The 27,637-nt window shown below is 35.6% G+C and overlaps 2 protein-coding genes across 10 annotated transcripts; one reads left to right on the forward strand and one right to left on the reverse strand.

Annotated features, from left to right (window-relative positions):
- Positions 1–205: 205 nt before the first annotated feature.
- mrps36 (mitochondrial ribosomal protein S36) lies at positions 206–2,720 on the forward strand. 6 transcript variants are annotated; one of them, XM_059502854.1, is made up of 5 exons: positions 206–306; positions 792–857; positions 1,643–1,706; positions 1,947–2,155; positions 2,333–2,720. In XM_059502854.1, exons 2-5 carry the CDS (start codon positions 807–809, stop codon positions 2,348–2,350), a joined length of 342 nt encoding a protein of 113 aa, XP_059358837.1. In that variant the 5' UTR covers positions 206–306; positions 792–806; the 3' UTR covers positions 2,351–2,720. The 6 variants fall into 6 exon arrangements, with proteins under 6 accessions (XP_059358837.1, XP_059358839.1, XP_059358838.1 ...); XM_059502856.1 differs by having other exon boundaries at positions 220–306; positions 789–857; XM_059502855.1 differs by having other exon boundaries at positions 222–306; positions 747–857.
- Positions 2,721–2,866: 146 nt separating this feature from the next.
- mier3b (mesoderm induction early response 1, family member 3 b) lies at positions 2,867–14,684 on the reverse strand. 4 transcript variants are annotated; one of them, XM_059503921.1, is made up of 13 exons: positions 14,594–14,684; positions 13,847–13,871; positions 13,333–13,478; positions 13,066–13,200; positions 12,857–12,980; positions 12,465–12,538; positions 11,008–11,080; positions 10,750–10,895; positions 10,552–10,633; positions 10,371–10,462; positions 10,158–10,285; positions 9,920–10,071; positions 2,867–5,750 (listed from the first exon to the last, which is right to left on the reverse strand). In XM_059503921.1, exons 1-13 carry the CDS (start codon positions 14,600–14,602, stop codon positions 5,305–5,307), a joined length of 1,632 nt encoding a protein of 543 aa, XP_059359904.1. In that variant the 5' UTR covers positions 14,603–14,684; the 3' UTR covers positions 2,867–5,304. The 4 variants fall into 4 exon arrangements, with proteins under 4 accessions (XP_059359904.1, XP_059359903.1, XP_059359906.1 ...); XM_059503920.1 differs by having other exon boundaries at positions 10,371–10,465; XM_059503923.1 differs by having other exon boundaries at positions 10,371–10,465; positions 14,572–14,595.
- Between the last annotated feature and the right edge of the window lie 12,953 nt (positions 14,685–27,637).

Raw genomic sequence — 27,637 nt, forward strand, 5'->3', positions numbered from 1 at the left:
TATATATATATATATATATATATATATATATATATATATATATATATATATATATATATATATATATATAGACGCTGTATTGGTGTGCGCATGCCCAGTATCACTTCCAGCTCTACTGAAGCTGCCGCCGGGAGGAAAGTCTTGGCGTCATCTGACTGTCACGTGATCAATGTGATCCACGAGACCCCGCCCACCTGCATCTAAGCTTGAGCCGTCAAAGGCCACCATCAGCACGGTGTTCACTGTGTTTCGGAGGTCAACATGGGAAAATAAGGTTAAAATACAATACTAGATAGCGTCTTGTTGGTAAGACTGTAAGTTATGTTTGTTGTGCTTATTATTAGGCGTGGCTCTATATTCTAGATTTGAAATGTAACGTTATTTTAGAACAGCTTGTGATGAATGTTAGCAGGACGAGCTATGCTATAATAAATTAACTCAGCGTGTTGCTGCTGTAATGTTTTATTAATGTGTGATATCAAAGTTCATTAATTAGATAAATTCACATGTACGTTACTTGTCCGTGAATTGACAGCCATTTCAAGTTCATTCTATATGATTCAGTAATGTGACCGCTTCTTTGACTCGCACTTTATCAGTAAAGGTAACGATTGTAGTTATTAAATGTTGTAGTTAACATTTAAGCATTAATGGTCCTTTAATGATAGTCCTTACATGCCCTCGTCTGACTTCCCATCGCTGCTTGTTTGCGGCGTTGAGTTATAATACTACCGCGCCCTCTTCAGGTTGCTAATGCATTCACGGTGTGGTGTTGTCTGAACCGGAAGCAGTGATCGGATGTCGTCATGGGAAGCAAAGTGAGTGGCAAGATGGCAGCTGCCAGTCGGGTCGTGCAGGTAAACACTCGCTTCTGCTTGTACACTGATTGTTTTGAGACATCTCGTTCATATGGGTGGGTTGTTGAAACGATGATCACTTATCTGCCAAGGATTTAGTAATTTTGATCTTGAGTGTTTTTACTTAACCAAAACGCATCGATTCTCCTAGTTTGACATATGCCCTTGTGGGCAAACCAAGTATCTCCTCTGTATATTTCTTTCCTGTAAACCCCAACGCCATCTCAAGAGCACATTAAGAATTGAGTACAGCCGAAGCATACATGCAGAGTTTCTGGAGGTTAATTAAGACTTAAAGAGTTTGAATTCACTTTGCCAAAAATGTAAAGCCTTAAAACATCTTAATTCAGAGCCTAAAGTCATAAAAAGTCAGTCATGGCATTGAATGTTACATATATTGTGAAAAATATAAAAAGTATAAAGCATTATGTCTTGGTGTCTGAAAGATGCAAAAAAGAGATATGAAGTCTGGTTTTCTGAAATTTGAACATAATGACACCGGTTTATGATTAAAACGAGAACAAATATCTATCATTGGGATGTGAAAACACTTTTTCCTTTTATTTATTACATTTTTTTCTAAGCTCACTAGCAGATATTTGTTCTTTATTTTGAACAAATTCACTTAAAACAAGACTTTGGGGGTTGGGGAAAGGGCTTAAAAATCTTAAGGTCTTAAATAAAGGTTAGAAAGTCTGACATTTACCTTTTTAAAACCTTGTAGACAAGTCACTTGTGCACACCTGTTTTGTTTTACTGCTCTCATTAGATTTATTCATTTGCAGGTTGTGCGACCTCATGCACCTTTAATAAAATTTCCAGATCGGAAGGGCATCCCTAGGCCAAACGGTCAGTAACAAGCCCATATGTTGCTGTCATTGAATTTAGCTAATCCATTATTTTGAGAGCTACATTATTTTTATTTGTTTAATACATTAGAAGTTTTAGTCTCCAGAATGCAAAATTATAGAACGTGCAGTAAAATTAAGACGACAACCAATAATTTTTTTTAATGTCATGATAGCAAACATTAAAGCTGGCTCACCACTTCTTTGTTGATAACACATTTTCCGTGTGCTGTATTTGCAGTACAAGAGGCACTGAAGGTGCTTGCAACCAGTCTCCCACAGATCTCCCCGTCCGCACCTCCACCTACAGCATCAATATCACCTCCACCCAGACCACCGGGACCTGTCAGCCGACTGCCCGGCAACCCTGACAGCATCGACGTAGTTCGAGATCTCCCTCACAAATACCGCAGAAGAACCCTTGCGTTAGATGAAATGGAGTACATCCAGGTTATTGTTCACTTTAATTTGAAATGACAATAAATAACAATTTGGGTTTTTGATTAAATATTCTGTAAAACTGTTCTGAAGCTAAACAGACAAAATTATGACAAGAGTAGTAAACAAAAATGGACATGAAACTGGACAAACCACTGATAATAGTTTTTTTTTTTTTTTTTCTTTCAGCGTGGAGGGCCAGAGTGACTGTTATCTGGTCCGGTTCATTCAATCAGATTCTATTGTCAAAATCAGTTGCCTGACATTTTTTTCAGCATAAGAGTTCATGATATGTTATACGGCAAACCAAACTGATTAAATTAGTTTTATTGTACATACATAATATTTGACAGCTGTAAAGCCTGTGCTTGGTTGTTTCATTATTTAGGTGCTCTGTATTTACATTAAAATGCGCACCTCTAATGACCATCATGAATTTCCTCTTCCATTGCATTATTTATTCTGATTCAGAGAAAAGCACTAATCTGAGTGCCAGGATATTCTACCAGTCTAAACAAAATGGATCACTAGAAGTATTGTGAAACTGAACAATTAAAATATTTACAAATTTTTGAAAGCTTGTTGCAATTTTTTTTTGGCTTTATTAAGCCATAACCATCTTTATATATATATATATATATATATATATATATATATATATATATATATATACGGTACTTGAGTGGGATGTCATTTTATTATTGTCAGTCAAATTACCACACATTTGTTTCCAGGGCTTTTATTTCTAGAACTTTTTACACCAAGTAATAAAGTACAACAAAAATACAAAATAATGAAAAACCAAACAAAAAGCAATACAATTATATGTACATATTTTATAAACATTAGAGAAATCTGAATAATTCTGTAATTACTTATGATTGTCTGTATATATGGATATACATTTATAGGATTTGTTGGTTTTATTCACAAATTTTACCAGTCACCCCCCCCCCCCCTCACCCGCTGTGAAAACCTCTATTTAATAATTCCTTTAAAATTCTAAATTAAATATATAAAGCACAATCACACACCCAAATCCACTGAGGACAATTTACTAAACTTCTCTCAATATTTTTAAGCTGTAAAATATTTAATTCTAAAGGTCAAAACAACCTGTACATTCTGTTATTTTAGTTTGTCTTTAAATTGAAACAATCTGCAAATATTTGGGGATAAATGTACTTCAGCAAAGCTGTAATTTACTGTATCATTTATAAAAAGTACTAATACATAATAGTAGGAGCACACACTTAAAAGTATGAAAATAAAAACTTTTTATATGAGCACCATGTACTACATTTGTATGTTGAGCATGATAAAGTTCTCTGCTAGATGTAGATACTGAAAATATTTTGAACAAAAAAAAACCTGACAGAGTAAAACACTTTGTAATGCTTTCTAACCCCCGTCAAGGAATAATGGCATCAATTTTGATCATCGTCTGTATTCGCAGCTCCAAACATGCTACTAACAAGTACTTCTCGATGTATTAACAATGTAGATGCACAAGACTTTCAACTCAACTTATAATTGCAACTGCAGTGCTTTCAATAGAAAATAGACTCTTCACATTACTAATAGCAGCCATTAAGGATCAGGAGTAAGAATCACGGTGAACAAATGAAACTCCTCAGTCTACTGAGCAAAGAGATGAACAAATGGGTTTAAATGGGAGTGTCCGTAAATTATTTCCATTTCTACAATTTTTCATCTCTCTCTCAAACAAAATAAAATAAAAATCAGCATGCATTTTTTTGACGTCTCTTACTGCAGTAAACAAAACAAAGACCAAAATAAGCTATGAATATTGTAAGACTTAAAGAAGTACAACAACCTATACATATCTACATATTATTGCCATAAGACCATTTTTTCATCATTCTGCATTGCCCTAATTAAAGTCAGGGCTTTTAGTATACAAATTAATTCCATGGTAAATTGTTTCAAAATGCAAATAGCAGGAAGGACTCGAACTCTGAGGCAGTATCGGTTTTGATACAGCGCGGCAAGCTGACTGCTTTTTGGCAATTATATGTCAAAAGCATCAACAAGAGTCCAATCTGCTTCATGCATACAATATACAACAATGGTAAAGAACTTAAGACAGTGAGCTTAACATAAAGAGAGGTAAAGAGTGATTAACAATTAGCTCAATTAATATTCAGGTGTTCTAAGTACCCTTGGCAGCTACAAAATATACACAATGCATAGCTGAAAATAAAAATAACACTGGTTTAATCTGTACTAAAGCGCCTGCAGTTTAGAGCACTAGCAGAAGTTACGGATTTGTAAAAAAATAACCTGTGGTAGTAATGAGTAGCATTTAAATAGCTTCAGTAGCTCAAAAGGGAATCATAAACATCACTTTCCACAGTCTTAATATTTACACACAACTAATGATAATACTGTCAAGTGCAGATGACTGCCCTATAGAGCCAATCTATAATATAATGATATTGAAGCTTACATTATTATTTGAGTGCCAAATCTTGGGCAAAAAGAAAACTTGGGGACTAGAATACCATATTTTTACAGTGCGCAGTTCAAGAAAGATTCAATCGGTGTTCATTTCAGTCATGCTACTTAAGAAATAAGCAAAATATAAAAGGGGGAAAAATAGGAGAAAAAGCATCAGTCATCACTATTTTCAGTTACAAAAGCCAGTTTCCTGATATACAAAATGCTACATTTCCCAAGGCTTAGTCTATCTCGGGTGGTGTAAACTGAAAAAAAGTACTTTGAAAAGTTTTGAAACACACACATACATGAAAAATCCTAAAACATCAACAACAAAAGATGCTGTTTCGGTGACAGCGACAACACTGCGAGACAGTAAAAGTTAAAGATGCAGGTGTTGGGATGAGTACAGTAAGAGACCACGGCTCTCTGCTCCAGCATTTAGGTTTAACTGTGTATCGCCAAAGACAAAAAGGATATTAAATATCTGAAGGACCAGAAAAATAAATGGCTATTTAAACTCTTGAGAAATCAAGATTTCTTAGCTCTGTACAATAAAGACATCACTGATGTCATATTACAAAAAAAAAAAAAGACCAAAAAGTATGTTCATATATATATATAGTTTTTTTTTTTTTTTATTTAAAAAATAACTAATAGTCAGTGAGCGGATGAATGTGTGTCTGGATGGCAGAAGAGAGTCAGTCAGACTGAAGTGCAGTGTGATGCTGGTGTCGTGAATGTGAGCCGAGAAAACCATTCGTTTCGGTGTTAGCTATGCTGCTGAAGTCTGTGACAGACACCGCCATTGTGGCGCCTGTAATGCGATGTGCGCATCTGCCCTCGAAGTCCAGGTTAGTAACAGACACGTCGTTGATGAAGGACTCCGAAAGGCTCATCTTGAGCCTCTTGGAGGGCCGTTCGCAGTCTTTGGTGCTGCACACATTGATCTGGCCCAGGTCTGAGCGGTAGAAGCCAGAATCCAGCATGTTGAGGCAGCCGCTGTCTCCATTTGTAGCATAGTTGAGCTGATCATCATGGTTCAGGGCTCCTCGGTGTAAACTCTCCAGAGGGGGGAAGTACGGGGAGTCTAAACAGCTTATGTCTCCTGGACCATTGCACACAGTTGCTACGCTGTTACTAATGGCTGCAAAAACAAAAAGGAAGCAAGCAATTTTGAGATATGTTTGGGGAAAAACAGGGATGTATAAGGAAAATCTTGCTAATATTCACAAAATGTTTTTGCTTAATGTTAAAATTTTTACTAAAATTATGAAATTATGGGAGTTAAATGAAGCGATGCTCCAACATTTGTTGAAAATTTACTTACCCTCTATACATGTAGATGAGCCTTTCAAATTCAAAATTTAGCATTACATTTGCTTACCAATGGATGCTGTCAGAATGAGTCCAGACGGCTAATAAAAACATTACGATAATCCAACACTTCTTCCAGTTTCCTCTAGTCCTCTCACATCAAAATCCACCAACATTTGTTTTAGACCATTTTCGCTTGTAAAGGGACCTTGATCTATGCACATTTCTCTCCTGATTTAGTCAAGATGGCTTTTTTACTGGTGAAAACACTATTATGGCTAGAGGAGTCATCTGAAGTTAAAGTCAGTGTGAACTGGAAGCTGCAAATGCATTTTTTTCCCCAGTGTTGTGACATTTCCGAGAGAAACGGAATACTAAATGAGGAAAAATAGTGGGCGTGGCTTTATTTTCCAACTAGCACCTTATTGGATCTAAAAAAGTTATGTTGGCAGCCCTAAATGATGTTCAACGTCTCAAGAGTTTTGTTTTAGCTAGTTTCACTTACCGTCAAACTTTGTAAGGTACCAACAGTGTACACTGACAGGACCGCGTTATCTGTTAATGACATATCTCACAAACCCCATTTCGTGTTCTGTCCAATTTTTGAAGCATTCCATACCTGCCAACCTTGAAGAAATTTTATGAGTACTACAACCCCCCCCACGCACGCACACACGCGAGAACCTGACAGCCCACCGCCAATGTATGCTCCACCATTGCACACACACCTAATGAAACCTATGAGATACCTAACACTATAATACATATTATACACATAATATCCTTTCACCAATTAAGATTTATAAGTTACTCCATAACATATACAAGTAGACCATAAATGTTATACAATTACTGCAATCACTCCGAACATTTTGTACAGGAGGCATAGCCCATGGAAACTTCTTCCACCTGAATATCTTGTCAGAAATAAAAGTAAACTGAGGACATTCTTTCTAAATAAATAAATCAAAACATTAAATAAATGTGCAAAACCAGCAGTTATCAATATAAATCAGTTTGCTAAAAACAAACAACAATTTTTTTTATAATTTTATATGCATAGTGTTTAAACTTTTGCTTTGTTTAACTTGTTAAAGGTTGCAGATTTGGCTTTTTTAAGTAGTGCATCAGTGAAAGTCTTTTTGTAACAAATGCTGCCTTTGGAGGCAATCATGACTTTTCTTGTCACTAGAGAACTAAACATCTCTGTGCTCATATTAATAGATTATTATTAATGTTGAAAAGAGCGGAGAATATTTTTTTTTCAGTTTTTTTCGGGGGGATAAATTGAAAGAACAGCATTGTTTTTTACATTTGTTACCGTTACATTTATTTGTTACGTTTATATTATTTACATCAAGCTTTTGAATGGTATAGTATTGCATATTGTTATTGAAACTTCATAATGTTTCACTTGATTATATATTTAGTCAGGAATTATAGTTTGGAAAAAGTCTAACTAGTAAAATGTTTACACGTTATGTGGAAACTAGTACAAGTATATAAATAAATAATAAGAGACTTAAGTTATATCTTATTCCTCTTATCGCGAAGCAAACAGTAAAATAAAAAATGTTTTTATTTAACATTAGAATCTGAATAGAGCGTTCAGCGCAGGGGCGTGGTCGAATTAGAAGATAATGAAGGGAGATGTGAAAAACGGACATCGCGTTGTTTTCATATGGATTACTTTATCACAGAATATTTTCGGCAGCACTCATTTAGTTTAAAAGTAGACATGTCAGGCTTTCTATAGATATATCTCTCGTGTCTCTTCGTTGAGTATTCACGGAGTTACAGTTCATTTTAATGACGTGTTTGTAAATGAAGATCAGCGCAGACAAAGGTTGCAGACAGCACACCTTGTTTGTTATCTTTATTTTACAAGTGCACAAAGTTTTGTTTTTATTATGTCTGTATACAAATAAAAGTAGACCCTTTACAGATTTGATTGATGTATTGATCTTATCTGTACGATCAAAACTGAAAGTGTAATTTAAGTTCTTTTCGGGGTTATCAGGAGAAAATGACTCATAACGCGTATAAGCATTAACCGACTCAAGAGGGTTGAACAGAAGAACAATTCAAAACGAAAGAAAACAGACTGCTCTCTGCTTATGTAACGTTAATCCGTATGAAATGTGCATTTCTCTGGCGCGCTCACTACTGCGAAGATAGCGAGACAGCATCGTTAACTATCTTTGCAGTCGACACGACATTGATACAGAAAACACTTGTTTATTAATAATTATATTCATAAAATATTCATAATCATTACTTCTGCCTGTTCTTTGTGACAGCTTTTAGGTGCGTTATTGGCAGCGCCCCCCTTACGTGTTAGCCTACATGAACGCGTGAACTGAGCTCGTCACAGCTGGACTGCTTGTTATGATGTCAAGGTCATTTTTAATGTTCATAAATTCAATTATGCTAAACATAGCCGAAGTGTTACCTTTATCTTACATTCATCAGCACCTGGCCTGTCTAAAACCTTCTAGATTTCAAGCCATTCCACCACTTTTATAACTGCCAACTAAGCTTGTGGATAGGAGGGGCAGGTGGGCGGCGGGTTAACATGCACCGCTCTGATTGGCCGAAAGCTTTTCACTCCACTTACACGCTGTGGATCAACGGCAGAATCAGCGTCATAGATTGCATAGAAACTGAAATCGGCGAAATGCGAGAAGCAACAAAATGCGTACCTAGAGAGCAGCGAATCGTACAAGCGTACTTATGGGTCAAAATGCGTGCAGAGTACGAAAAATGCGTACATGTTGGCAGGTCTGGTCACGCATGAAGTGCTTCGAGCACATCCATGACCTCTCTGAATTTTAGGGAATGGGAGGTGTTTCGTGAGTGCCACAACCAAAAATGCACCTCCTCGCCATCTCTCCTTTCACGCGCTGTCAATGTTAGCAAACACACAGGCAGCCAGTCTACTGTCAGTTGGAGGGTCGTGGTCACGGATGCTAAGCGGACACTCAAACCATCAAACCTACGTCATCAGGGAAAGTCCTCCAATGCAGAGGGGAGGGGCATTTTCAGATTTTGATTAAAGATTACGAAGGTAACGTTGGGTTGAAATTGACTTGCATGGGTGAATTGTTCACCAGAAAATGATCAATTTAGGCAAACAAAGTAAATATGGTCAATTTTGATTTCAGTTGGACTTAATGATGGATAACTGATCAGTTTCTTACAAACACAGCTTTTCACTTCACAAGATGAATTGATGAACTGGAGTTGTGGATTATTGTGATGTTTTTATCAGCTATTTAGACTCCGATGGCACCCATTCACTACAAAGAATTCATAGTTGATTAAGTGATGTAGTTGTTTCTCCAAATCTGTTAAGATGATGAAACAAACATCTCTACATCTTTGATGGCCGTAGGGTGAGTACAAAGCAGTTTTGCATGAATGATTCCTTTAAAGGGATAGTTCCCCCAAAAATGAAAATTCTGTCATTAAATTACTCACCATATTGTCATTATAAACCCACAAGACCTCGGTTCATCTTCAAAACACAAATAAAGATATTTTGATGCATTCTGACAGCTCTCTGACCCTCCCATAGACAGCAAAAGTAATTAACATGATCAAGGGCCAAAAATGTAGCAAAGAGATCGGTAAAATAATCCATGTGACATCTGGGGTTCAACTGTAATTTTACGAAGTGACTAGATTACTTTTTGTATGTGCTGTTCTGTGTCAGCTGGACTATGCAGATACATTGTTTACCTTCAAATCAAAGCATAAAAACGTATCTGCGGAGCTCTTACTGGTTTGGAACGACATGAGGGTGAGTAATTAAATGACAGAATTTTCATTTTTGGGTGAACTAACCCTTTAGCTTCCTAAGGATCCATCTATATTCAAACCGTACATGTTTCATGATTTTCAGGAAATTAGTCTAAAGAACTGGGCTGTGTTTCAAAAACACAGGTTCATAAAAATCATTTCTTCATGAATCTAGACTACCGTGGCAGCTGAGCTCACCTGTGAGGTCACTGGCAGTGATGGAGTTGAGCAGGCCGAGCTGTTGCTCTGCCGATGCCTCCATCCGTCCCCCAGCTCCTGCTGAGCACACCGATGATGAGCTGTCCACCCCCAGACCCTCCGCCTCGTCCACCAGCCTGTCCATCAGGTCTCTGCAGAGGAAGCCAGCACAGTTGAGCCCAACACTTTAATTTACATACAAGCACAAGGACCAATAATTACACATCCCAGTACTTACGTCACACCCGGGTAACAACTGTACTTCTTTTTGCCAAATCGGTTTTGTTGAGCAAAGTAATCAAAACGTTCAGACTTTTTCCATATATAATAAAAAGCCACACATTCTGCTACAGTCCGGGTCTGAACCTGAATAGAAAAGAAAAAGCAATGAGAATAGACATTCAAAAGACCTAAAAGATAAAGGTGAAGTGTGAAACGTAACGTTACTTGCCTTGTGTTTCTGAATAAGATGGAAGTTTTTCTCATAAACCTGCAGCGCATGTTCAAAGTTTCTACATTCATCCTCTGACCACGATGGGGATTCTTCTATTGAAACAAGATAAAGAGAAGTGAACATTTATGCCATTACAGGTACAAAAGATTTCAAGCTGGTCATGTACTGAACAGCCTACCTTTCAAAGTCTTCACATTACTGCGGTATCGCGTCAGTGCCTCACGGGTGTCAAAATTACATTTCAAAAGCTCAAACAAGGCCTAGAAAGGAGGTCATAGAAAAAAAAGCAATTAAAACCCTAGCAGCACCTCTCACATTGGCACAAGATTTCCACATTAACTATATTAATTAATGAAAGTATTTAGAAAGCACAGACCTGTTCGTTATCTCGTATGTGTTCAGGTGTGGAATTTTCTGTACTGTCGTCTGTAGACTGTGACAGCGCTTCTCTGAGGTAGTCTTTCACTTTACACTCTGACAGCACGTCAGGACACCACAGCAGCTGATCTTCCTCCTCGTACGCTTTAAACAACACACATTAAAAATGGTCATTTACAATTATTGCAATCATTTTAAAGTTAATTACAGATCATTTCATTTAAAGTTTACACTAAAAAGTTTAAATACAACTCACCTTTTTCATCATCATTATAGTGGCTAAGCCCAACTGGAACTTCTGCTTGATACTGAGATCCGACCATTATTTCCTATGTTTTAGAGCAAAAACAATTAATAATTCACTTTTATATAAATAATGATTTATATATATTTTATTATATTAATATACTTTTAGTTAATAATTTTATTTAGCAAGGATGCATTAAATTAATCAAAACTGACAGAAAACACATTCATAATAAGCAAAAGATTTCTATTTTTAAATAAATTCTGTGTGTCATCAAACAATACTGAAAATTTAATACCACTGTTTTCGATGCAACTGTATTCATTGGGGCTGGTAAACGATTAAAATGTTTTATCTAATTAATTACACGATGTGGCAATTAATTAATCTAATTAGTTGCACATCAAATTTGGCTGAGAAATGACTCCCAAAAGTCATTGTTGTTGTAAAGCATCAAACAGACATTACAAAAAGTAGCTTCAGCAAGAAATATTTTGTTTGATAAAATGTATTACATACTATAATCTTTTGGACCATGAGGGTGAGTAAATGATGACACAGCATTTGGGTGGGTTAACTATACCTTTTAATAATTTATTTTAATATTATTACTACTATGGAAATATGAAATTATTTATTTAATAAAATGATACTCTAAATAATAAACTAAAACTGCCAGTAGGTGGTGGTAAATGTCTTAATGTTTAAGTAATCGAGTCAATTTGATTTGTTCAAATGACTGATTCATTCAGGAGTGAAGTTAACAGTTTTTTATGAATGGTTCATTGAATCATTAGGCTTGTTCAACTTAAAGCAGATCATCACCATCAGACCGATGGGTATGTGACATGTGCTTTTGTTCAATCTTGCAGAACTTTGATGTCATACACCAGGTCTGTGAAGCGCCGCTTCAAATCCAATGCACCTATGGCAAATGGTTCAGTGCGCCAAATGGTTCACCCAATTCTTTCAAAATGTGCATTGTGATATGAAATGACACTGTGTGTTGCTCAGGGAAGAACCGTTCTGCTTTGTCTTTAAATTAATCGTTGGCACGATTGAGCAAAACAGACAACACTCTGTCTTATAACACAATATTAACTTCTTACTTACTGAACTGTTGACTAAGATCACATTTGCATTCGTGTGATATTGCACTTAGACCATTGCGCGCGTGATAATGCTTAACTAGCCTATATAATGTAAATATGAGAAACTCAAACAGGGGCATTTTTGCACCATATCTTGATTTTAAGGACATTCTAACTACATTCTATAGGCTCCATCACGCAGTGAGTTGTTGCCCTGCCTCATATTTGTCAACTGTATGAAATGTCATGACCCAGACCCACATAGGTCTGGGGCGGGGCAAGTGCACCAAATGCATTAATAAAGATTTTTCACCATAATTAATCTAATTAACATGTTAACTTAGCAGCCCTAATTGAGAAAATAATGAGACTAACCTTTCTAGAATCTTCACTGCTTACACCATCCTCCTCCCCCTCCGATTCTTTATCACCATCATATATTGCGTTGGCTAGAAAAATAAATAAAAAATATTCAGTTCATTAAATACATTTACAGATACCTTTAAAAGGACAAAAACATACTTAAAGGGGTCATATTACAGTTACTTAAGATATTACATTTTCCATGCAGTCTGCCTGTTATGCTTAAAGTGTAAAAAACTTAATTATGACCACTTATCACTTTCGATGTGGAAATTTTTTTATAATAAATAAAAATTATTAAACTATAAACACCCCCTATAGTGATAGAGCAAACATGGACAGTTTAGTATTATATAAAAGACATGTAAACTGTACTAGTAAAGGAGTGTAATGTGTCTCCTCACATCTGAGTGTTCTAGGGAAGAAGTCTGTGGCCTCGTGGGAGGTGACAGAAGGGGTCAGGTCATCAGCAGAGGACTGGGTCTCCTCCTCATAATCTCCTGACAAGAGATCTTTTGCTATCTCCTCCTGCAACAGAACACCATTAGTGATTTTATCGTATAATTTTTGTTGACAATTTCCCCTGGCTCTGAAACAAAATCATGTCAATTACCTTATCCAGAGTCATGTCAGGCAGATCATCAGCTAGTTCAACAGAGGAACTGTCCATGCTAGATCCCGCCCCCGTACTGGCTGACGCCTCATAACGATACATAGCCAACAACTCCTCGATTGGCATGTTCCCCTCCTATCCAAAAAAAAAAAAGAAAAAAGGAAATGTGTCACAACACAGAAATATTGCCCTTATTATCCAGAGGTTACAACATGATGCATACAGTTTTTAATGAGGAAATAGTGGATTGTTATGAATATACATTACCCTCTCCAGGTCTGACAATTCCGCACTGAAATTCTTCTCTTCCTCCAAAAGCTCTTCCTCCTCCAAAGTTCTCTCATCGTCATACTCATGAATTAACATCTCAGCTGTTGGATCAAAGTCGTGATCCTCTGAGGACAATGAGCCAACTGGGGGGAAAAAATGTATTGACTGATTTTGAACGTTAAATAGAACATTATAGAAAATTTGTACAAATGCCAAGCAACCCTAAAATATTATGATTACCTAATGGGTTAGTAAATTTTTTGAAGTATTTTTCAGAACATTTTTGAGTAAATATTGTGTAAAATAAATGTTCGCTGCACGCCAATATTTTGCACATTTTATTGTATATAATTACATTTTATGTATATCCTTACATGTATCAGCATTGGCTATTGAAAAAATATTGTTTGGTCAACTATTAACTTCAATACTACTAAGATGATGATAATGCGAATAATAATAATAATAACAATAATAATAATACACTTTAAAAAATGAAAATGAGGCCTACCAGGGCTCGAACTCCCAAAGGAAGCCTGTACAGACAGACAAATTAAAAAAGTGTGTGTGTGGGGGGTTATCACATTATGCAAAATACATTACAGTGCAATGATGAGCATTAGAAAGAATAAAACCGAATGAATATTACATTTTATATCGTTTGCGCGCCAACATTTATAGTAAAACCCACGGCAGTAAATGTACATCAATGTAAATAGAAGCCTGTATCTCTTTTAAATATTGTCCTCATGAAAATTAATAATGCTTAACTACTTATCAATCCATCAAAACTACATTAATGACAGAGACCAAACAGCCATCGTCTCGATACGACTGCTGTCATCCTCTCTATACACTGCAAAAACCCATCGACTCGCGCCATAAACAAACCTTTCCAGCAAATTAATATCCAACATGCATTATATTAAAACAGGATGAAGGCAAATGCGTCATGAAAATGATAATTATATCGAGCAATGTATTAATTACAGGCGAATATATCTTGTTTGTTTGTTTTTTTTTCTTCCTGTGAGCTAACGGGGATGAGATTCAGAGGCCTTTCCGATCCTGATAGATCACTCTTCATTTAAACCCGGTTTACTACCGTCGGTTTCAAACAATTATTACTATATACCCCGGAGTATATATACCAGGATCTACTTTTACGCATATATATCAACGAAAACAACAACTATCACAGTAAATCGTTAAAGAGATGGATTTAAAATCGAATACTTTTTCCAGCTATCCAGCTTACCTCCGCCATATTGGTGTCTTTGGCCTCATAGGTTGGCTGTGCTGCAGTACCCGGATGTACCCAGGGAGCCAATGAAAGACTCAGAACTACTGGCACACTTTTCGAACAGGTTTAAACTTTACAGCAAACCGGGTTTTAGATTTAGGCTGTTCATTGACCTCTGTATGGGTTATACTTGATAATTAGCTTTGAGATTTACATATGTATATTTATATACAAGTTTGTCATACACATTCGCTTTATGCAAACCCCCAGACTGCATTATAAATAATACCCTATGTATTATTATGGGTATAAGGATTATGAATTATGAATAGTTATAAGGATAAAATTAATTATAGCATATATAAGTTTGAACGCTCAAAATGTCCAGGTTTAAATGCTTAAAAAAAGCTTTTTTATATAAACTTTTTTTCGTTTTGGAAACATTATAGGAAGTTAACGTTACTTTTGCATGTTCTCTCAAATTCACACATAACGTTAACATTTTAAAAACATTAGAAGGAAGACCGACTGAAACTTTTCAGTAAAAATAAATAAATAAATAAAAAGTTCAATAACTTTTTTATGCTAAGGTTTTGTGAATATTTTTAACACAACTTTGAAACTAACGTCATCGGAAGGATGTTTTGTTTTGCTGACTGGAGCTCTATACAATACAGATGTTTCAAATAAGCTTTGCAGTAATAAACGGGAAAATAACAGTGTTGCAAAATACGTAAATTATTTAACATTAAACTTCAGATGTAAAGCTCTACAGAGGACAATAGTCATTTTAGTTCAATAACTGTTTCAATGATGCAGTTCATCAGTTATGTAACAAACATACAATGATTCATTATTCGGCTCCAATCAGTTCAGTTCAATTACAGTGCAAAGTTAATTGATTATGAAACAAGTGCTTAGCAGCTATAAGCACAAGGCAACATTATATATCTTACATATCATATATTTGTATGTATGTACATAAGGCCTGCTGACAATCATTATTAATAGATCTCTGATGACATCCATCTAAATAACAATTAACATTCCACAGTATATGATTGAACTGCTCATTGGCACATTGAATTATGCTCATGAATATGCTGTCCAGCAATGCCCTAGAAACCACAAGAAATATCCTAGCAACCTCCTAGCAATGCCTACATCCCTTTAAAACTTTTCTAGTTTATTTTTCTAATTTATTTTCTAGCATTCAACCACATAAGACTGTTTTGAACGTGCAGTAAACGTTTTGTCAAGTTTGACTTAATAAATATTTTTTGTTTCATTAAAACTAAGACCATAGAGTAACTGAAAAAAAAGAAATATATACATATTTCATTTAGCTGCCATTGCATAAACAACACTACTTTACGGCACTAGCCTATATAAGCCTTTAAATGTCACGGTAGCATTATTCCACAGGGTGGCAGTAGTAGCCAACACTCTGCACATCTAGTACCATGGCACTTATTTCATGTTTTCATGTTATATTTGATATGTTCTACTAGAAGAGAATCAGTTCATGTATTTGTTTGTTTGACAGTTCACTCTTTTCCAGTTTCTTAAAAAATATATGTTTATAAAGGTTTGTCATATGTTTAAAAAGGCACAGCTTCTGTTTCTGAAAGGGGTTATATGATGCAATTTAAATTTTTCCTTTCTCTTTGGAGTGTTACAAGCTCTTGGTGCATAAAGAAGATCTGTAAAGCTTCAAAGACTAAAGTCTCAAATCAAAAGAGATATTCTTTATAAATGTTAAGACTCGTCCACACCCTCCTAAAACAGTTTGTTCTCACATGCCCCCACATCTCTATGTCACTATGTGGGAAGATTTGCTTAACGCCGCCCAGACGTTCACGCAAAGAAAGAAGGAGTACCTTTTATTCTTGTTGTAGTATTGTTGTTGCTGCTGCTGCCATGTCATTTATACGCTGTGTGTTTCACTGTGAAAGTGAAACTACTTTGTTTGGCCTTCCAAAAGAGGACGATATCTGCTTCGTCATGCCTGGAGCTGATCCGTGCTGGTCGCTGAGGAAATACATCAACTTTGCACTGTGGATCACCCAATCGGCTTTCACTGTGGACGAAGCGGAGTCCACCCCGAGATATTCACATGTGTTTGCCGCAAGCTCCTTCGTAGAATCCGCTGGCCGCACTGTTCTCAAGCCGGCCGCGGCTCACTCTAGGCCTCCAGCCTTCGCTCACTCAAACCAACGTGAGTGACGCTGTTTCATTAAGAAAGTGATCTACTTTGTTTGCCCTTACAAAAGAGGACACCACTAGAAGTTATGTTTATATCACGTTTATAATAGGGTTTAATGTCTATGTCTCATCGCTCTGGCCAAACAGGGGATCAGAATATGTTAAGGGGCGTAACATTTCACACACTGCTTGAGGTATTCAGCCAATCACAACGCACTGGATAGCTGGCCAATCACAGCACACCCCACTTTTCAGATCGATGAGATTTGTAAATATCGATGTGTTTCAGAAAGCAGGGCATAGAGGAGAACAATAATGTACAGAATGTGGAAAAATGTGGAAAACCTTAAACCGCATGAAAAACATTTAATTACACCATATACACCAAATAATGTTCTTTTTAGTAGCATCATATGACCCCTTTAAACAATTTTAGCACTGTGTTAAAATCACTGCTTTTATAATTCATTTCTGCCAGGTTGTCTGTTGATTACTCTGACCTCGGTTCACAGGAACTAACTTGATATGTTTTTCTGTTCTGCAATGACGTCAGTCCCAGACTGTACTAGTACAAGGTCATGCATATTTAATACAGATTTACTGTTTGGTTGAGCATGATACTGACTACTAAAATCACATTCTTATAATAGTGTGACTGAAAGCATTGTTACATGTAAAGTAGTTTTGACCTGGTCTTTAATGAAAGGATCCTGGTAAATGTATTCATCTTGACTGATTTCTGTTTCACCATTCATAATTATACTATATGGTTTTTAGCTTTTTTTATTATTATTATTATTCAGTCAAATTGAAATGCAATGAGATTTCAAATGTTTAATTTTTTACAGTACATTTCTGAGCATTATTTAAAATTCACTGGAGCAATTTATATACAGATTATCCTTATATACAGATTATACAGGTTAACCTTGGAACTTAAAATGCCCAAATCATCTGTACCATGTATCTACATAAAACAACTGATAAGGATAGAAAAAAAGATACTCAAACCCCTTGCAGGGTATCTCAGCTTGAAGTGAAGTGACATTCAGCCAAGTATGGTGACCCATACTCAGAATTTGTGCTCTGCATTTAACCCATCCGAAATGCACACACACAGAGCAGTGAACACACACCCGGAGCAGTGGGCAGCCATTTATGCTGCGGCGCCCGGGGAGCAGTTGGGGGTTCAGTGCCTTGCTCAAGGGCACCTAAGTCGTGGTATTGAAGGTGGAGAGAGAACTGTACATTCACTCCCCCCACCCACAATTCCTGCCGGCCCGGGACTCGAACTCACAACCTTTCGATTGGGAGTCAGACTCTCTAACCATTAGGCCACGACTTCCCCTTAAATATTGAAATATAACAATGTGATTTTGCTTTAGACATGCTAAATATAGACCATGCCCTCCCTTATCCGTGAGAAACAGAAGGTCTTTATTTTAGCAACACGTTCCTCTCACCGGGGATAGACACTAATTGCTAGTTTTTGTGCACATTTCCTCTCTCATGAATTGTTTATATTGTGCACTGGCCCATAAGCACCACTATAATTTTAAGCAGAAAATATAAACAAACTTTACCCTGTTGAAAAGACCAGCATTAATTTCATGCCAGTCTAGGCCACTTTATGAGGGTTAGTGGTGTTTTGGTCTAGCTGGTGGACCAACATGGCCAATTTGCCTTCCTTTGGTCAACCAATTTGGTTATGTTTTTGACATTCTGCAGCCATTACTGAAGTCTACAGTAAGGATTCTTTGATGAACAGAAGAAAACATTTATTTGAAATGTTATCTTTCAATTCAATGTGCGTTGATGACTTAAAAATGTATAAGCATTCAAAGTACACTGAGCTGGGTGTTGGTAACATTTCACACCATTGTCCTGGACTCTGTTCCTAGCGGAAGCTAGGAAGTTCTGCTGCAACGCTTCACACTGACCTGATCTTTGACAGCATTGTCTCAGGACACCTTGTCCTGCTTTTGATGACCCCTGGAGCAGGAAAACGCAGAAAGACCCCTGCCTCAGCTGAGGTTATCATCACACATGTCAAAGTGTCACATCTGTTTTGTCAGGCCCTTTGGCAAGGCTACAGCAGCCCCTTTATCTGTTAATGTTTTATAGATTTTTTTTTATATGTTCCATTGTATATATATATATATATATATATATATATATATATATATTTATATATATATTAATATATATATATATATATACATATATATATAGAAATCGCTGTCCGGGGGTACAGACCAAAACGAAAGTGCACTGTAGCATTCACTGGCATGAATCTCAGTCAGATTATTTTGCATATGTTCTATTATTATTATTCTAAGCAATCAAACTTAGATTTTCAGATGGCAATAGATAAAACAGAGTACGTCATATAAACTGCAAGATCTACATATAGGCTACAAGATCTTTATGTACCAATACTTAATAAATACTTTTTGACTTTGCCCAACAAGAATTAGTTAGGATCTACATCATCCAGAAATCATGGTGGCAATGTAATCTAGTTCAATATGTTTTCAGTCATGCATATCCATTCCTGTGGTATAACAGTAGAGGCAGGTGAAAGGAAGTGAGGTTTCAGTTGTACAGTTTTACTGCACTTTCTAGTGACAAGATGACGCAATGATGAATTGTAGTCCTAACAATCAGCGGTCTGAGCTTAAAATAGGGTCTGCATCACAGCAAGAAAAAAAATCAACAGATTGTCACTTGCTTCCTGTTTGACAGTTTCCCATCCCTTATCTTCCCAAAGCTGTCTAAATTCATTGTGTTGATAAATGCGACAGTGGCCCAGATAGAGCTTTTGTGAGACCATTTTGCCCCTAGATAACGCTTACAAACAACATAAGTCCCATGCAACCCCTAAAATATCTCAATAACAATAAAAAAAACACATTCCAGGTACAAAAGAATATTTAATTTCAGATCAAAAATAGATAGATAGATAGATAGATAGATAGATAGATAGATAGATAGATAGATAGATAGATAGATAGATAGATAGATAGATAGATAGATAGATAGATAGATAGATAGATAGATAGATAGATAGATAGATAGATAGATAGATAGATAGATAGATAGATAGATGCTATTTTGCATTGACGTCCTCCTATGGACTTGTCACATGGGGGAACTTCCTCCAGGTTTCCGTTCCTCTGTTTCCAGGACCACTGAGGAAGGATGCCACACATATCCTCTGCAGATGCTTCCAGCTTCCTTTACTCCCTAAACCCAACTGAGAGTCGAGTGTGTGCATTTGTGCACAAATACAGAATAAAACTCCCACTTCCTGTTATCAATGCAAAAAACAAGACCTACAACACAAAAGCAGCCTAATGCATTTTCAAGATTTCAATTAGGCAAATGTAGTTATTAATTTGTAAAAGACTATTAACTGTATCCCTTCTCCATTTAGCATTACCTACATGTTCTTTTTAAAAGCCATGTGGTAATTCATGTAATTCAGTGATGTAGAGCTATTAAATCTTGATGTCAATTTGTAGCCCACCAAGTAGGATAATTCACCACGGCTTCCCCAGAATTGCTAATGGGTTTTTAGAATAGCATTTGGGTTTATTTATAAAATAAGGTGTGCAGATAATTTAGCATGATGAACATTCTGTTCTCTTAGACATTTTTCAAAAAAATTTTGAATTATGCTCACCAGCACAGCATTTCTTTGGTCAAAATACAGAAATTATACATTATAAATCTCTTAAAACGTTATAAACGCCACTTCTGATCAATTCAATGCATCCTTGCTGAATAAAAAAAAATCTACATTACACATTCACATCCTATAAAATTTGTCCTGGACCCTGTGAATTTAAAATGAAGTAAAATTAGTTGAGACTTTGTGAAGAAGTTGAGGAAGAGTTGAAAGACCAAAGAAAGTTGAAGGTTACCAGGTTTCTCGTCTGATTCACGGGAACTTCAGAGAGAATGTGGGATGGTGAATCTCCCTGCTGTATCCATAGAGATCGGATCCCTCATAAAGCCCAAGTTTGCAATGCTGGCCTGCGGTCTCCTGTGTCCACACTGCTTCTCTCAGCCAGGCCTTTATGAACCACTTTCACACCACTGCGAGCTATAGCTGGGAAATTCTTTTCTTGGTGAAATGTGAGTACATGTGCACTGCCAGCGTCATGTTGTGCCAGTTTAAGTTATCTTAATATTGTGAGAGTCAGAATTGTATCCCCAGATATCTCAATCAAGGCAAGGTTAATTCAATGTAAGCCTTTTTAAAGAAATAGTTCACTCCAAACTTCTTTTGATATTTTGAAGAATGTGCCACTAAACAGAATTAGGTAGCTGCAGATAGACAGAACAATATATAATGATTGATAGAACAATAGAGTGATGGATGGATGGGTAAAATGATAAAACAATGGACGGATAGATAGAGAAATGGATACATAGATGGAACGGATGACAGAACAACAAATAGATCACTACAAAAAAAATATTTTCTTAGTATTTTTGTCTTGTTTTTTAATATAAATATCTAAACATTCTTGAATCAAGATGCATTTACTTGACAAGTAAAATTACTTAAGATATTAAGTCTTGTTTTTAAAAAAGTATAACAATTTTTTTCGTTTTTGCTTAAAACAAGCAAAAATATCTTCCAATGGAGTGAGAAGAATAATCTTAATTTAAAGGCTAAAAATTATTATTTTTTTGTACCCCATTGGCAGATATTTTAGCTTGTTTTGAGCAAAAAACCAACAAAATTTGTATAATTTTTCAGAAAACAAGACATATCTTAAGTCATTTTACTTGTAAAATAAATGCATCTTGATTCAAGAATTTTTTGATATTTATACTAGAAAACAAGACAAAAATACAAAGAAAATATTTTTTGCAGTGATGAATGGATAGACAGACAGACAGATCAACACAAATAGATTAGATTATTAGATTAGATTAGATTAGATTAGATTAGATTAGATTAGATTAGATTAGATTAGATTAGATTAGATTAGATTAGATTAGATTAGATTAGATTAGATTAGATTAGATTCAACTTTATTATTACTGCACATGTAAGGTACAAGGCAACGAAATGCAGTTAGCATCTAACCAGAAGTGCAATTAGCAGTAAGTACAGAATATACAAGGTCTACAATATGTACAATAACTATACAGATAAGTCTTATGGACATAATTAACAGATTATAAATACTATCAGCATGATATACAGATAGGTGTACTATGAACATACTATACAGATGGATTATGTAAAAGTGTAGAAATAGAATGATAGAACGATGGATGGATGGACAAATCGATACATAAAAGGAACGGCAGACAGAATAATAGAAAGATAAAAATATAAAATGATAGACAGTCAGACAGGGAGAGAAAGAGAGAGAGAGAGAGAGAGAGAGAGAGATTAATTTGTGGAAGAATTACCTCTTTTAATTTAGTTTGAGATAAATGCACTGTAAGTTCAAATAAAGATCAATGAACTTGCTTCTTAAGTTCAAAAACATTTCTAAAGATCAGCCATCTGTGTTCCTGGTGTGAGCTCACTTATGTGGGAATGTCCTGAGAAAGCACCATGCAGGAACGTGTGACTGAAATTAAACTGCGCACACTGGTTAGTCATCATCACATTCCGAGCGCAAATGGGGAAGCCGTTAATGCGCTGATGTAATCTCCTCATGCGAGCTTGTTGTCTTACATATATTTACTGGCTTGTGTTGAAATGAGAAGAAAACAAGAAAACATGTCTAGATGTTTATGACAAAAGTTTAATAACCGTTGAAGTTTATAGAATGTATTATGACAGTATGGAATGTAACTTAACTTGATTAAGAGTAGTTTGCAATGCATCAGATGAGTTTACTGTAACCTCAAACATTGCAGTGATACAGCTGATTTATAAGTACCAGCTATGTGGACAGAAACTAGCATGAGTGTTTTTCATTCTTAAGATCACTGTGATTCCATTCCTTTTCTATTTGACAGAGGTAGCCGATAAACTCTTTCTGTTTTGTCTGCTTCCGTTTCAGCTGAAATACCAAAAATTTAAGTTTGATGTGCTGTGCAACAGCAATGTAAAGCAGATCTTGTTAAATCCCATTAGTGCATTTTATAATGCTAAAAGTATATTGAGTGCAGAGCATTGTATTTTGTAGACTTCTACATTACATGTCTGATTAAAACCCAAATTCCTGCAGCTTTCATTCAGCTGTTGTGCAAAGTAGGGAGGCAAACTAGGATGTCACCTTTGTCTCAAGCGTTCAATGCATTTCAGTGTGAGGTCGAACAATAGGTGAGGTCACTCCTTCGAGGCAATGTTCTGAGTGTGGTGGGAAAGAAGGGCAGGTCGTGGTGAGACCTCCTGACCATCCAGCATGACCGGCTGCTACAGCAAACAATGATGTGAAATGGAAAAGGGGAAAACAGAATCCAGTGTTTTGGAACTCCCTTTGCCTGCAATTACAACATGGTTATCTGGGTTAGAGACCTTTGGTGGGGAAAAAAAAGACACCAGATCACAGCAGGTCATATTCAGTGTTCATCACAGGTTTATCATGGTTTATCCCAGCACAATACACACAGCTTTTAAATATTTACTGAGTATTTGTGTGTGTATATATATATATATACACACACATGCACAGTTCTGCTCACAAGTTTACATACCTCTTGCATAAGACAAGTCCACAAAACAGCGTGACTGAATTTACAAAAATCAACCAGTTCAAATATGCTGTTACCTGCATGATTAAGAACTGTTTCCTGTTCTGATCAGTTAAACTGCTCCTATTCTTCAGAAATATCCTCCAGGCACATTCTTTGGTTTTCTAGCATTTTATGCATATTTGTATGCTTTATAAAAAATACAGATATATTACAAAAGTTAAAAAAACATTAACATTTCATCACTTTTGAACAAGATGATGATAATGATATGTAAATGTTGCTTATTTTTTTCCATTTAGGACTTCCCTTTAGAAGCTACCGGTATATAAGATATAAAGTTGTGCTCATAAGTTTACATACCCCATGCATAATGTGCAAAATATTAATAAATGAAACAAGGTGAGAAGGATCATGACAATTGCATTTTTTTTAATTTAATACTGTCTTGAATAAGTTATTTCACATAACAGATGTTTACATATACTCCAAAAGACAAAAAATAATAACTGAATTCATAAAAATGACCCCACTCAAAAGTTTACATACCCTTTCATCTTAATACTATGTGTCATTTCATGGATGATCCACAACTGCTTTTATTTATTTATTTTTACCAACAAGGGACTTGACATGAACAACTATCAAAAAATATAAAAACAGTTGTGGATCATCCAGGAAATGACACATAGTATTGAGATGTAAACTTTTGAATGGGGTCATTTTTATAAACTCAGTTATTATTGTCTAGTGGAGTGCATGTAAACATCTGTTATGTGAAATAGCTTATTCAGGACAGTACTAAATAAAAAATAACATCAATTTTCATGATCCCTCTTATTTTGTTTCAATTATTTTGATTTTGCACATTCTGCAGGGGGTGTGTAAACTTATGAGAACGACTGTATACACGATTCCCTGAAGACAAAAGACATCAAATTTACCCCAATCTTTCAACTGAAAAGTTTACATCATGCAGTTTGTAAAGAATGTCAATAAAGAATCTTTTTTAGACTTATGGTCTGAGATACAAAGATTTGTAGATCCGAAAACTGATATTTCAACAAGATATGAAAACAATAAAACTCTCAAGTCTCCACTACATTAATCTTCAAGATAAGAGTGCTGAATGATGCATTACGATGTGTAGTTCACACATCTTCCTCATTGGCACCTCCTTCTCACACTGGCACTTCTCTCTCACACACAAAGATCCATGTGCAATTCAGCTCTGAGTCAACAGCACTGAGCTAAACTTTTCTCGCTCTGTGTGTCTTGGCCTGTGCACTATGGTAAACACCAACCAAGCAAGTGATAGCTAAGGTTAATCTAACAAAAAAGTATTGTGGTGGTAGTTTGATAAAGTGATGGTGATGGTGACAGAAAGTACCATATATATATATATATATATATATATATATATATATATATATATATATATATATATTTATCATGATACAAAATGATTACCATATTCCTATACCATGCTACTTGCAATACTCAAAATTAATTGAATGAATGCCGTAGTTCTACCATATTGCATGTAAAAAAAAAAAAAAGCATGCTGAAAATGTAAAAAAAAAAAAATGCTTTTGTAATTCAGTTGCCTAGTTCAGTGCCTAGAATGTATTACATTTTCCCATAGAAAACCATTACAGAGAAAACACTTCATGTGCCTTAATGCATTGTGGTTTTATAACAAATTTAGTATTCAGATTATTAAGGATACATACTATGTACAGCAACATGAACCCAGAATATGAATGCAACATGAACAATTTTCACGCTAAGCATTTTCCCATAGAAAACCCTTAAAGAAGGAAATACTTAACATGCATTTTTAAAGCATTGCATTCATATTCTGGGTTTGCATCATCAACAAGGTGTATACTGAATTTGATCTTTTAATATCACTTACTTTCCTACATTAAGCCCCATTGAGCACTTTAGAATGTACCTATTTGCAGTGATTTATAAATTGTGGTGGACAATGTATACAATACAATGTATATGTTCTCATATCTTTTTTTCTTCTTGTTAGAGGTGATCTAAATATTCATAGCTTACAACCGATGGAAAATTGGCAGGCCTGTGCTGTAGTTCTACAGTCGATATTTTGCCCTCCATCACTCTGCGCCAGTCACATGACTTAAAGCTGTTTAAATAGCAGTTGGAAAAAACATGAACCAGCTGCAGTAATGCATAAGGGAGGAAGACAATGTCATTGTTGAAAAAATCTGTCTGTCATCTTTCAACAAGACAAGAAACATAAAACAGGCTTTTATTTAATATTTCAGCAAGGCTTTGTAAAAGCTTGTATCTATGAAGCCAGTAATTATAAACAAACTAAAAACAAATAACCAGCATCAGCTGTCCTCGTACATTGTGAAAATGCATGGCCAATTTAAAAACAAAGTGTGCCATCACAGTCCTACAAAGACCGTAATGTTAACCAGAAACTAAAGCATCAAACCATGCTGCTTAACATCAATTACAAACCTCAAAAACATTCTGTTCCCTGGACACGTTGCTCGTGCAAGTACTTGAGACACAGTTCAGATGGCTGGTTCTGAGGTACATTAAGGATACAGATACTCTTGGTCTTGTCTCTCTGGGCTCAGCTTTGCATTTTCTCCTTCTTGTAAAAACATCACATTTGCATTCATGTGAAGCATTCTTTGCAAGAACACAATATAAAGGAGTCATTTCATTGCAGGCCAGTGATTAATGGATCTGGATGAAAAGTCCAAGCTGATGGTATAATTAAAGAAGCCGAAAGAGCAAATGGGTCACATCAGATTATTATGCAAATAGTAATGTTATTCAAATGTGTGTGTGTGTGTGTGTGTATATATATATATATATATATATATATATATACACATACACAAACATATACTGAATATATTATACCATGGTCTGTCAGAACACATGATTCTGATTGGCTAACATGCATAAAAAACATTTAATGCACAGATAATTGCATCTAGTGGTTCTTGGCCTCCACATTGTGCATTAAAATAGTTTAATTCACAGCTAGCCATGCATTATCCCTACATCTAATTTTGAGAATGAACATTCAGTCTGAAAAAAAGTCACATTCCCATGTTGTTCATTAGCCTTGTACCAAATAAACACTTCTGTAATCTTCACTTTCCTCACCTGGTCCTTGATATGTAAATATTTTACTGATAGCTTTACTGATTATTCACATAATGGATTGCATGTGAATAATTAAAGCCTAATCTGTGCTGTTCAAAGGAGTCCTCATTAATATGGAACATACTTGGAGAAGTTGAAGTGCAGGGGCCCTAATGTCTTCTCCAACTCAAATTGACAAGACACGCAAACAAACCTCTCCATATTTAACATGATTCCTCCTGCCTCTTATATAACAGATTGCAGCCAGGTTACAGACATTGTGTCATTACGTAATAGTGGAAGACTGCAAGGTCAGCCCTTGAAGTTTGATTATTAATTTATAAAAGGCAAAGAAAAAGACAAGAGGCATAATTGAGTGCAGGAAAAAATGTGTTCAATTTTGAGTAACTCTTGGAGACTCTTTTATTCTAGATCTGTATGAAGTATCATTGGTTTTGTACTTGTTCTTCATGAACGTACATATGGTTCTTATTTTGACCAAGAAAATTGATACGAATCTAATTTGATATGTTACTATTAAAGGTATGATGATACAATTCACTCAGGAAAGAAAGAGAAAGAATGTTGTTAAAAAACTGTTTGACTTTCTGTCCTTCCTGGAACACAAAATAGATATTTTGAAAAATGTCAACTTTCTAGCTTCTTTCATTTCAAGAGTTTCAATTCGATTGCCTTTAATGTTACAAGTTAAAAGTAATGACTGAAAAGCATTTTGATCAATAGCATGCATGCATTGTTCAGAATTGACTAATCGTGGAATGCAAGAAGGTGGGATCTACAGAGAACAGTCAAAAAATGCAAATTTGCATATATATGAGGAGTGTAGAGAGCATGTTAATATGAAAACAAAACCTGGACATTTTAGGCAACAGAAATCCCTGCCAAGACACGTCCAGGATAAAGAGGATGTATAATCAACACATTTAATTAACTGAAAATAAAAACAATAAATGTGTTCTGGGAAATTTGGTCCACAAATTGTTTATGAAATATATAAATCAATTTCTACACTGTACAAAA

This window comes from Carassius carassius, chromosome 21 (assembly GCF_963082965.1).
Source record: "Carassius carassius chromosome 21, fCarCar2.1, whole genome shotgun sequence".
Lineage (NCBI taxonomy): Eukaryota > Metazoa > Chordata > Actinopteri > Cypriniformes > Cyprinidae > Carassius > Carassius carassius.

Bases quoted from the DNA above. Each gene is read 5' to 3' on its own strand.
- mrps36 (XM_059502854.1), top strand. From the start codon at position 807: ATGGGAAGCAAAGTGAGTGGCAAGATGGCAGCTGCCAGTCGGGTCGTG. The intron at 858-1,642 runs GTAAACACTCGC...ATTCATTTGCAG, and splicing joins CTGCCAGTCGGGTCGTGCAG to GTTGTGCGACCTCATGCACC. The intron at 1,707-1,946 runs GTCAGTAACAAG...CTGTATTTGCAG, and splicing joins GGGCATCCCTAGGCCAAACG to TACAAGAGGCACTGAAGGTG.
- mier3b (XM_059503920.1), bottom strand. The intron at 12,981-13,065 runs GTAATTGACATG...GTTCTGTTGCAG, and splicing joins CTGACATGACTCTGGATAAG to GAGGAGATAGCAAAAGATCT. The intron at 12,539-12,856 runs GTGAGGAGACAC...TTATTTTTCTAG, and splicing joins CTTCCCTAGAACACTCAGAT to CCAACGCAATATATGATGGT.